A 13356-nucleotide genomic window follows, 5' to 3' on the forward strand; every position below is an offset into this window, starting at 1 on the left:
ACTCGGGTAGATGTAGATAATATATACAAAAACTTATCGTGTTTAAACGCTTTATGCAACACAAAAAATAATCTGCCAGAAAGAATGTGATAAACCCTACATCGTACATAATTTATTTTGAACAAAATATGTTAATGAACTTCAAAATTATAAAGATTTAAAGTTACACTTTCGAGCCAGTTAAACTTTGTTTAACTATTGCTTAAAGGTCAATGATTTTGTTACATATATACAATTATGATGAATTTTCTCAGTATAATTTTTAGTTGTTCTCGGAGTCGAGTCGGAAGCATATTTATTTTACTATGAAATCAATAATACATTTTTTTCATTTTTTTACATAAAGCGCGAGGTTTGGCTAGCCACAAAACCTGGGTTAAGCCTACCATTTTCTTAAAATGTCCTGTACCAAATTGGAATACGGCAGTTGTTATCTAATAGTTCGTTTCTATGTTACATTGTCGTTGTATATTTACGTCCGTGTTTCTATTGTTTCGTTGTTTTCCTCTAATAGCTGATGTATTTCCCATGGTTTTAGTATATAACCCGCATTTCTTTTTCTCAATCGATTTATACTTTTGAAAAGCGGAATACTACTGCTGTCTTTATTCAACCTTTAACGGCAGACGATACATGTATGTAATTTGTATTCTACAAACTTGCGGCATGGAATATAAACTCTGGTTCACGCGAATTAGACTTTTTCGAAAATCAAAAATATAAAAAATTAAGTATTGAAATATGATTTTTTTTGTAATAAATATTTAGTAAATCTGAAATTAAATCTCATGTTTCTTAATAAATTAATTAACTGGACCATATGGTCTGTTAAGCATACTGGCACCAAATCTTTCCATAGACTATATGATCATTAAATATTTCAGTAAACTAACTTTGCAAAACACAGGGCTTTCAGAAAACGATATCACCAGAAGAGGATTTGATATGGATTAGCAGTTGATGACTCTGGATAACTACTGATCTGTTTACGAAAAATGCATAGTATCTTAGCAACAATTAATTAAGTAGAAATTCACAAATTCGGCCTTTTAGAAATTCGGCAGCTTATATTTTACAGCAAAGATGAAGAAAATACATTTGATAAAAAATACAAAAAATTGTCAATAACCAAAATTTCTTTTCATCAATAAGCAAATCTTGACCTCAGAGTAATACTTCTTCAATTATTTCCTTTTATTAGACATAACCTAAAATGTTCAAACCAAATTTTCAACTCCGATGGAATGGTATCAGTAAATTGTATTGGTTTGCATTGAGAATTTTGTCTAGGATTGTTTACAAAAACAGATTGTCTTCAACAATTTCAAAGTGGAACCTCGCTGATAAATTGATTAAGTTTGGTAAATCTTAATTTTCATTTCATTGCATGTATAAATTTCAGGTTAATTTCCATAAGGATATTAAATACAGAGTTATAGCTTCGATTGTAATAAAAAAAAATGTATGCGAAGTTTTTGAAATTGCTTAACACATTTTTAAATATATTTGAAATATATATATATTGATTGATACCAAATATTTCAAATCACTGAACATAATGCATGTAAATAGAAAAGACGTAGAATTTGAATCAATGTATGCGCAATAATTTAATGGTAAACTTACAAAATAATAAAAGAATCATAATACCGAATTTCAAGGTAATTCTTAGCAACCTGACAAATCAAAACTTTCAACCGAATTAACCAACTGACCGAATGAAAAACACTGACACACAAGAGTGTGGTTACAACTATGAAAACGATATGTGGTCATTCGTGACCCATTTATACCATATTGAACAAGATATTTGACATTCATACTATAATAATAGAAATATAAAAAGGGGGTACAATAACATTCAGTTATAGAAGAACTGATGAATTATAGTCCAACTATAAAGAACAATTTGACTGACAGTTAAAAGAAAAGAAAACACTTTACCAAAAATTCGAACCTACCATAACGCAAGTTACATTAGTTTTTTTCCAATTCTTTCCTTCTCCTGGAATTAAAACGTTTTTCACGACAAACGATAGACAAGCATTGTTCCGGCATTAATAGTACAGACATTGGAAAATAAAAAAATACACACACACAAAACTAAAGCAAAAGCAGCATTACATAAAAACTAAGAATGATCTTGTGTGCTCCGAAAGTGGTAGCAAATCTAACTCTACATGTTTCACCCGTCGTGCTGCTCAAGAAAAAAAGCTCAATAGAAACGTTCAGATTGAAGAAAATGTGATTGTGGTTACGACAACTTGGACACATTCCTCGTCATCAGTAAAAAGGATAGTTAATAATGTTGTACATAAACTTTTAGAATGAGTGATATAAACTTCAACACGTTAATTTTTTGGTTCCTTGTAAGTAGTCATCTTGCACATAGAAACCCTCTATCAAGAATTCATGATCGGACAGGCAAACCCTGTATCAACTGTGAGTCTTTACATTATACATGTTATACACTATATCTTATTTCTCGATCTTCAAATTATATCCTAATTGCGATGGAATTGTGTCACCAGATTTAGAAACCCAACTTTTTTTTTTTATTTAAGGTTGCATTATAATGCATTTCAAAACCCAATTTCCTAAATCTGATTGGTGTTCACAATGTTGATGTTGAATACGAAATAAAAAATGAAAAATGCATTACCCGTAAAAATGGTTTTCTCAAAAGAATTAGACTATTTACTTTTATTTAATTATAAATGTTTACGAAATAAACTAAACCCGTGTAATACAATCATTAAATGTAAATTATGCTGTTACATCCGGCAGCTCTGTTATTGTTACATTGTTCTGTTCCTTATTTGTTGTCCCTTGGTGTCCCTCTATCTTAGGGTTTACAGTCGCAGTACTAGTTTTTATAAGTATCACTACATTTGCGATATTAACACTGGCAGAAATAAAATAAAATGTACATGCAATAGCTGCAATGTAGAATCCAGTAGATTTGTTATCCTTCTCAGGGTATCCAGAATTTTTATCGTCAAATATTTCTGTCAAAATTGACTGATAGTGCTCATCGAAATATCTTAGAGTGTAGACTAGGAGGCTTCCTGAAATGATATGTCAGTATTTATTCTCACGCATTTAAATCGTTTTAAATATAATTCTAAATCAATTCACTTTTAATTTACAATTATAATACTATTTTAGCTAGGAAAAGAAATCCATATTTTACTACTGTTTATATCGTACATATTTGAAAAATAAACTTCTTTCCTGAATTTGCATAAAAAAATTGTTATTTGGGGTATATAAAACAAAACATAAAAAAATTAAAAGCAGCAGTGTAAGGACTTAAAAGTGTTCAACTTTAAAAATATCCCTTCTACGTGATTAACACCTTATCTAACATTACTATGCCTAATCGTACAGTTTTATACACACTATTTAGAACTGATTTTGTATTTAAGTTCCTTATATGGAAAAAATGACAGATGTTTTTCCCCTTTTCCTACGGCCAATACAAATCAATACTAAGACTACAGAGAACTTCTAGATATCAGAATTTGACTCAAGTTTTCAGAGTGTTTTTCCAAATCCTCACATGGTATAAGATTTGGCCTGTTTTGATTGACATGTCACTGATGACTTAAACATACGCTCGTCATTTTTACCAAAACTAGTATATATTGATAGGGGATTAATTGAGGAATAACTAAAGCAAAGCAAAAAAAGATATAGGCGTCAATGTGCTTGTTTTCGAGATATTAGCCCTTGGAATTTTGGTGGGAAAATGTTCTCTCTTGATCTTTCATAGCTTTATCATTGACCACTTAGAGTTCTCAAAAACTACTATAAAATAAATGAAATTTTATAAAAATTTTATAAATGGCTAATAATTATACATGATTACATGACATAAGATTTATAAAAAGAAAAATTGGGGTTCATGGGCAAAATTTGTTAAGGCATATAATTTCTTATTTTCATTTTAACATTTAGTACATATTTTATATCTAATGTCCGCAAGCATCACATACATACATGAACACATCTGCGTGTTTTTGTTAGATAAATCTGTACTCTATTTCTGTACAAATCACATTGAATAAAACAGATTGAAATAATTGTTGAGGGTATTATCATATTTTTCTTTCTTGTTACTGACGCAGTTAGTAACAATTTCGTTTTGTGGCCGATTTTTAAAGGAGGTTTGAATATGGTAACAACATCCACGATGTCACAAATCTTTATTGGACGAAATAACGGAATTGAACAAAAGCCAACAAAAAAGATATATGCTATAATAAATGGAGTACTAGTGTTATTTCACGAATATACTGTGTTTAAAAGTAAAACGCGTAGGACGCAACAGACGTTCAGAAAATTTACAGTTTGTACTAACCAAGTAGTTTTACAATATAACCTAATGAACTGAATTTTAGATATATTGACAATTAATGGTATTAATTTTTTTTTTTATACCTGCACACACAGATATGACTGACGAAGCAATCCTGCAACCATTCAGAAATAACGTTTTTGTCTTCAATATTGGCACCAGACTTCCCGGTATGAGAACACATAAAGATAATGCCCCTAATCCAAGAGTGGACATTATAAGAAGTCTTGGTATCAGTCTCCATGAATCTGTAAAATTGATTTACTTTAATTGCATACTTTGAATTAACTATATAAACATTTTTAATTATTTATTTAGAGTGTACAATCAACTGAGGTTGTGTGAAGTATAAATCTGCCAATTATTAAAATTGCGGAGCGTTTTGAAGATTAGGAGAAGGTGTTATCAATTTTACCTAACTAATTGGTATGCCTATCCAAATTTATAGGCATTAATAGTAATTTGAGTATTGTTTCACTAATGATCTATCAATTGTCCGAATAAAAAAGTTACATCGACCAATTTTAGTATTTCAGATAAGCCATCATCTCTGAATTCCTTTTAGTTCACAAAATATGAAAATACAACTGTTATATCTTTTGAAGATGTTTCTGACATGCACATGACTAGTTTTTGGAGTAATCTTAGTCTTAAGGTGGTACCTTACACTACAGGGAGATAACTCTGTAAAATCAGCTAAACGTTTTAATAACGTTGTGTTGTTGAGGGAATATAAAGCTTCTCAAATGATCAAAATAAGTGTTTGTCAAACTGCTACATGTATATAACCAGTGTAATTTTTCTGGTAAATTGGTTTGTTCAAATTCTTTGAAATTTTATATTTTGTCAAAGGGTCAAAGTAAATACTTTGTCAAAATTTTATGAAAATAAAACGAGCCAAACTAATTTTAGTGAAGGTGTTGGGTACCACCTTTAGTGATATTTTGTCTTCTTATACATATGTTTTTGTTCTTTTGGTATATCGCTGCCTAAATAGTTATTATTCAACATTTAAGTATTAATTACGAATTCAACAAATTTTTTTTTATAGTTTCCTTTTGGATATTAACACCTTGACAAAAGGGCATTATAAAACCAAAAAATTAACAACATTTTATTTCCATTTTATCTCCGGCTATTATATTTAAAACCTTAAAAGATAGAGAAATCTCTTTACACATAAAGATAGTAAACCAAACAAGATCTAAAAGTAAGTCAAAGATAGGCAAACTCGCTGGACGTTTCTTTATAGGAGTTTTGTCCTTAATTGTATTTTGTGTTTTGGGCTATAATTTTAAAAACTATGGTATACAGACAGAAATTTAAGAGGCAAAATACTATCATTAAAACTATATTTTCAATACACTCGTACATCTGAATTTGTTCAACGACTCCTTATAGAAGAAACTGTCCTAAATTGACGATTTTTCAAATTGTTGTGGTGTTTTAGGGAAAAATCTGAAAACCTCAAAATATAGAGGTACATTCAAGCGAACATAGAATTATCCAAAATATAAGATCTTTAATTAATTAAAGATGACAATGAATCATAATTTAATATCAGATGGGAGATATTCCTTTTACATGACGATTTGTTTTCCTTTTAGTGTTTTACGAATATCTATGAAAATGTTGATAGATTGAATGAATCTTTTTAAAAGCAGAAGCAGGAATATTAACAACACAAGATCTAAGATAAATCAGATGATTGGAATTGCGAAATTACTCATTACATCAGTTGTTACCTTATATTCCACTTAAACTAATAATGCAAATTAATATTGAATCAAAATGTAAAGGATAACCAGCAACTCTATGCTGGTAATTTGTTTTAAAAGTGGAAACGATCTATGCCAACACAGCTCCAATTCAAAATTAATCTCTGGCACCATTGTTTAACTTGTATGCAAACATGTAAGGTGAGTAATAAAGTTTTAGAACACTCCCTATGAATGTTTACTTAAAGTACATCATTCTGGAAATGTCACTGAAAATATTTTAATTGAACAAACAAGTTATTGTTTGTGAATTTTATTTCGTTCCTACCGTCTTTCAATGGCTTGAAAACCTGCATATGTGTTAGGTCACTATTTCCAGTCCATGCATCGTAACTGGTCCATAAGGTCTGATAAGCATGCATATACCAAGTAATCCCGTACCCGTAGTCTAATTCATAGTTGTAAAAATTCCATTTGACTGATTTTGCAAGAGACGCACCGGCAAGACACAATGCTATCAGTATTGAAAAAGATGAAATCAGCAGAAGAGAAGATGGTAAGGACAAACACTTCATAACTTCTAATTACTTCTGATCAGATTCCAATAACTGGATGTTCAAATACAAGTATAAAGCAACCTAGCAACAGTGAAGTTGTATGTATTTCTTTTATAATAAATAAATTCAACGTATGATTCAGGAGGAAATATTTCCAATTAATCTGTTTCGAATTAATAAGACTTATAGATTTAGTCCTGTTGGAAATTTTGCACAGTTGTCGTTTATATTTATATATAGAATGTAAAAATAAGGTTTGCACAGTATAACATTTAATCGAAATATCTTCCCATCAAAAAGGAAACCCGTTATCCAAGTGATAAAACTGTTCCCATCTTATTTTTATATACAACACTGAACGTGCGAAAAAAAAATGTTAATACATATAGATTAGTATCAGCGAATCACACGGCTTGGCATAATAAATTAATTCCAGATTTGCTTACTAAGACAATTCTAGTGATATTAATACCACCTTCTTAATGTGGACCCTCGCTGACAAATTGATAAAGTTGTGAACACCTTTATTTCCGTAAATCTTAGGTCAATTTACATAGGGATATAATTTGATAAAATACTGCGATGAGAGCTGCTTTGGTACACTAAGATGTATAAAAAAATTGCGAATGACAAATATACCCAAGACTTGTTTTTCAAATTAGTAAAAGATAGTGACTTATTACGTTTAAAATTAATTTATGAGCATGTATCATTTTTAATTAAAAGAAACTAAAAATACAGGTGTTACATACAGCAGCCCCAAAAATAAACCATAATAACAACGAATATCTAAAGGTCAACACGAAATCCAGTTTTCAGTTAAGGATCATTGTATAATATCTATTTATTTGTAGAAGCTTTATTAAGATTAAATGAAAAAGACCAAAAGGACATTTAAAACTCATATGTCGAGGAAAGTTAACGTTTACAATTTTATGACAAAAGACAAAAAAACGACGACACGACAAACAAATAAATCAAGTAGTCCCAAAGAAAAAAACTAAGCTTGTATGAGTTTGTCTATTATAACGACTATTTTGCACAGCAGAAAAATACGATGATGTTGGTTAATTATACTCTATTCAAAAATAAACTCATCATATATACCAGGATTGACATTTTATATTTGCGCCAGACGCGCGTGTCGTCTTCAAAAGACTCATCAGTGACGCTCGAATCAAACACATGTTAAAAAGGCCAAATTAATTACGACGTTGAAGAGCATAAATTACACTTGTGGTGGGATTTTACTAGCATATTCGTTCTTAATTCAATGTCTTCTGACTGGTATGTTGACCAGTCATTCATTGGTTGATTGAATGAATGGTAGCAGACTACTTGCTACATATATATGCCTAGTATTGTCTATGAGGTTTTTTTTAACATCAAACCGTTTAACGGCAAACTTCTATAGTATATTGTAGAAACAAAAACCATTAAAGCAATTATAGGCAATTCTGTTTAGTATGTCGATCGGGATGAATATTAGACAATTTTGACTGCTTCATAAAAATGAGGAAGATGGTTATGGCAATTTATTTAGGTATTTCAGAAATTAGGGGAGGGACTATTACATCGACATAATACAACAAAACAAGATGAAGTATACAATGTATTGATAATGTAGATAAGCTTACCCCATAGGAAATTGATTACATTTTGTATATATTACAATGTAACTTTGGCTTTTGAAGTCTTTGATAAACAAATAAAACAGCTTATGTCTATTTGATTTCGACATGACTTTCAAAATACTTCTGTCTGTATTTGATGCATAGTCTGTCTGTATTTTTGTACTAATCGTCAATAACGTTACCCCACAGGTTTTGATTCTAAGTTTAATTCTTCGTCGTTTATATCTTGTAAGATTTTCAATTAACTTATCAGAATGAAAAATGATATGGCAACTAAAAGCTTAAAAATCAGGTTATTAAATTCTAATTACAAAAGTTGTTGCATAACATTTTTCAATTATTCATTTTAATTGAACTACACAATAAATAAAGCGAGACTACAAACATATAAATTATATGAGGTAGGTTTATTAACATCTAACATATATTTATCAATTTGATAATGTTACGTTCATAGAAACAGCGGGTGCATAAGATGCGAGTTTTATCCAATGTTTTCATATCTATCACATATAGAATCACAGTAATACGATTTCTGGGACGTCAATTTTCTGCACAATTTAAAAAAAAATTGAAAATACGTTTTAGTGTAGTGTTAACATGATAATTATAATATTATATTCATATTTCAAATATTTCAGAATTTGTTTGACTTGCCTATTTTCAAAAATAGATATAATGGAAGTCTTTGATAATACAAATATTATGCTATTAGTAATATACTCCATGTACTTAATTTAATATACTGCACCGTTTATATTTTCCCATCAACAATCATTATATTTCATTCATAAATAAAAAATAAAATATCTTTACAACATCAACCGATATTCATTTCGGGATAAGAAAATAAAGGACCTCAATGATCCGAGGGTCAATTTGAAATAACAAAATATGAGACAAAAAAATAATACCGGTATATGAGCACCCGATTTCAATACAGGGCTATCATCGCTGTCATTTAAAATAGAGTAAGCTTTAAAATAATCAACAATAAGGTTTTCATATAAATATAGTTTTTACAACATTGCTGCTATTAATGAGTGCTATTTTATAATGTCTTTTTCCTGTACGCAATCGTCTTACGTGTAGCTCCGTCGATTCCAAAAACTACAATGCATTTGTTCGAAGCATTTTCTTTTGATACACTGTAAAAAGTCATCAAAGATATATATCAATCTAAAATTTGTACCACCTCGTAAGCAAAAATTGTTAGTCGAGTGATGAGAATCAAATTCTGTTTATGCAAATATATATTTTTTCCGAATCTTATTTTACTTGTTAATCTTAATCTGAACAGAAATTGCACTGTTGTTTTCTTTATCTTTCCTGTCCAAATCTTCTTCAGTTTCCGCCGGAAGTTCTTTGATTGGTTTTACAATAGTTTTTTCATTTTTTATGTGGACCACAACATTAACAATGTTGACGATTGTTGAAATAAAGAAAAGTACACACGCAGTTGCTGCCATAAAAAATCCAGTTGATAAATTGTCTTCGTCCGGGTAAAATGACGTCGGATCGTAGAAAACTGGCGCTAGCATCAATTTGTATTTGTTCTTGTAGTAGTTCAAAGTATATCCTAATATTGACCCTAAAATACAAAAGTACAAAAAAAATATCTGTTTGGTTAGGGTTATTTCCTGCAAACCTATTTTTCTTTACTTTTCTCTATGTGTTCTCAGCCTAATTAAGATTCCAATGCAAAAGTAACAATTTTTCAGCTAAATAATGTATATGCAATCAATAAATAATAATATAATACGAACTGAACTTGCTACAGGATTTTGTATGAATGTTTATTGGCTTTTGACCAGTTTTCAGTAACACCGAGTATTCTTACATGGAAACTATGACTATGTGTGTAGGCTGTCCGCTAGTTGTTTACTTGGCGTAGTATCAATATTATTCGTATAGATCGTTTAAACTACTTTTAACAGTTGGTTCTTATGTTACGGTGTTACACTAATGTCTTACAGAATAGTTGGATATAGGCATTCAGATATATCCTGTCACATTATGTATCTGTCTGTCATGAAGAAAGAGCCCGTATTTATGTGGGGTTAATAATTTTATATCATAATTGTTTTTCGTTTAATGGTTTGCTCATTAATCAGGTCGTTTGGGGAATTTTGTTTTCGTCTGAACTGTTAAAAACATTTGTTCATGTCAATGACTTTTACAGATTGTTAAAATATTCAGTATGAGTTTGTGCATTGTTGAAGGTCGCAGAGGAAACCATAGTTGATAATATCTGTTTATACACATGTTAACTAGATAACAAAAAGGATAAACTCAAACTAAAATCTATTTCGTGTTTGTATAATTGCAATCTTTAAACTAAAAAGACTTATACAAACAATTTCAAATGATTTGTGTAATCCAACTCACCTGCTGCTAGAGAAAGTACGGAAGATGTAATTCTGCAAGAATTCAAAACAAAATCTTTCTTTTTCAAAAACGGAACCAAACTTGCCGGTAGTATAACAGCCAATGATGTACATCCTATTCCAAGTGTAGCCATGATCAATATTCTCGGTAAGACTCGCCAGGAATCTGTAAAATATAGGCGGATAAAAAATAATGCCAAATGAACATTCTGTTTGTATGTGCCTGTCCATGGGCAGAAGTCTGTATGGCAGTGGTTGTCGTTTGTTGCTGTGTTGCATATTTGTTTTTTCGTGCATTTTTCATACAGAAATAAGACGTTAGATTTCTCGTTTGAATTGTTTTACATTGTCATTTCGGTTCCTTTTATAGCTGACTATGCGGTATTAGATTCGTTCATTGTTGAGGACTGTACGGTTACCTGTAGTTATAGTTGCTACTTTCTGTATCATTTGGTCTTAGTAAAGAGTTGTCTCATTGGCAATCATACCACATGTTCTTTTTTATATCTTTTGTCGGATTGTTGTCTTTTTGACCGATTCCCAGTTTCCATTCTCAATATTACAGAACGTAAAAGGTTTATATATAGATACATATACGTAGACGAATACAATGTTTGAGTGTGATGCATGCACGAGATCAATGTAAAACATACTAACATATCTATAATATACTTCATTTACTATATTTAAAAATTGTACTGCATATGCTATACTGGAACAAAATCGGTGTATTTGCTTAACTTTTAATTCTGAAAATGTGAAACCAAAAAGTGTAGCCTACTTTTTATAGAACCGAACCATTGACGTTCGGTCAATTTAATCAATAGAAGTTTGTAAATTTCAAAATTTTAATAGAAATAAATGTTAGTTTGAAAGTAATGGGATAACATCCTTGAAATATAACAAATACAGATTGGACATGTGATGGTCAATACTAATTTGATCTTGCACAAGTGATTGGTTATTTCAAAGGAGAATAGATGTCTGTGTTTACTTCCAACAAATCCATGAAAAAAGCATGAATGACGTTAGGACAAGCAATACAATAAAAACTTCACCGGTGTTGAACTTACTTTGTTAGCTTTGGTATGATCATGCATAGAGCCGTTACATGTTACATCTAAAAGAAATCGATGTAAGAACTATCGTTGTAACTATCCAACGGCTTTATTAGATATATATATCGTGGTGAAAGAAGTCCACAAAGTGGAAAACATGTCAATTTTCGTCAAGTATTTAGAAATGAAAAATAAGTATAAACTGTCATAACTAGTATAAGGAAATGATTGCCAGTGAGACACTATCCGCCAAAGTAACTTAATTGCTTTTGTCATTTTTAGTATGTTAAAGCTTACTATGCAGTATGTTTTTTCCTCATTGTTGAAGGTCGTACGATGGCCTATACTTGTTAACTTTTAGGTTATATAGTCTCCATTTTATTGTTGTCTCATTGGTGATCAAACCACGTATTGATTTTCGACAGGATATATTATCATTCAATAACCTTATAAATACAAAATGCACATATCATTCAAGCTTTCTGCTTGAAATTAATACTGTATAGATTTAAACCACATCCCGTGAAATTATTTTTCATCATATAACAACTCATGTCTCTCTATCACATCGCAATTTATTTTAATTTATTTTACATATTTTACCTTTCTTGATGAGCTCATAAGCCTGAGCAGGATCATTGGTGTTAACATATGCATCAAAACTAGTCCATAGATTCTGATAGGCATAAATACGAAACACAGGTCCATTTGGATCGCCATAACTAGTTCCACTATTATATAAATTCCACTTGATTGATTTTGAAAGCGATCCACCAGATAGTGAAATTGCTAAAATAATGCACCCTCCCGATGCCATAAGCAGTATATTTGGAAGAGTGGAGAATTTCATTCTTATAATTTGCCTTTTGTGTGCACTAAACGAAACGTTTCACTTAAAATCAAGAAGTTCTTAATGTTATTGACTATGAAGATAAATAGTGTACCATTTTCACATGTGAAATCTGTAGCACCTTATATTTATTCAAATATATTTAATCAATTATCTATCAGATTAATAAAATTAAACTGTTGAAAAAATGTCTTTCCGACAAATACTTCGGGGTTGTTTTCAAAACTGAAATGTTCTGACGAAAACCTTTTATATATGTGGCGAAGTAAAGGACCCATTTCTTCATTGTCTACCCGATTGTTACCATGATGAGTGGTTTATCGCCGTATCACTGGATAGAGATGTACCTTATCAGATAGTCATAAATTGTAAACAAACAAATTATTGTGATTATTAACATTTTCTTCAACAGTTCTTGATCAATGTGTACAATAAAATTTAAAGATTTTGAATTGACCGTTACCTTACGCGACCTGTTCTTAAATATCTATCATAATAAGTGTGGACACAGATCAATGTGGATAGTATTTTTCGATTGTGGTAGTATTCCTACGTCTTACTTTTCTCGTAGTATATTGAACTGTTTCCCATGAAGCTAATATCAAGTGGTACGTTGATAGTTAATACAGCTACAAAATGTATACGAAACGTGTAAATTGTGATTATTAACATTTTCTTCAACAGTTCTTCAATAGGACGTTTATAGTAAATAAAAGGCTCTTTGTTGAAGATTGTACCTTTACCTATAATGGTTTATTTTTACAAAGTGTGACTTGGATGGAGAGTTGTTTG

At 30.4% G+C, this 13356-nt stretch overlaps 1 protein-coding gene across 1 annotated transcript; it reads right to left on the reverse strand.

Moving 5' to 3' along the window:
- Positions 1 to 9023: 9023 nt before the first annotated feature.
- On the reverse strand, positions 9024 to 12729 carry LOC143055090 (uncharacterized). Its single transcript, XM_076228237.1, has 3 exons — positions 12318 to 12729; positions 10658 to 10822; positions 9024 to 9860 (listed from the first exon to the last, which is right to left on the reverse strand). Exons 1-3 carry the CDS (start codon positions 12562 to 12564, stop codon positions 9544 to 9546), a joined length of 729 nt encoding a protein of 242 aa, XP_076084352.1. The 5' UTR covers positions 12565 to 12729; the 3' UTR covers positions 9024 to 9543.
- Positions 12730 to 13356: the final 627 nt, after the last annotated feature.

The sequence above is a fragment of the Mytilus galloprovincialis genome, chromosome 12, assembly GCF_965363235.1.
Source record: "Mytilus galloprovincialis chromosome 12, xbMytGall1.hap1.1, whole genome shotgun sequence".
Taxonomy (NCBI): Eukaryota; Metazoa; Mollusca; class Bivalvia; order Mytilida; family Mytilidae; genus Mytilus; species Mytilus galloprovincialis.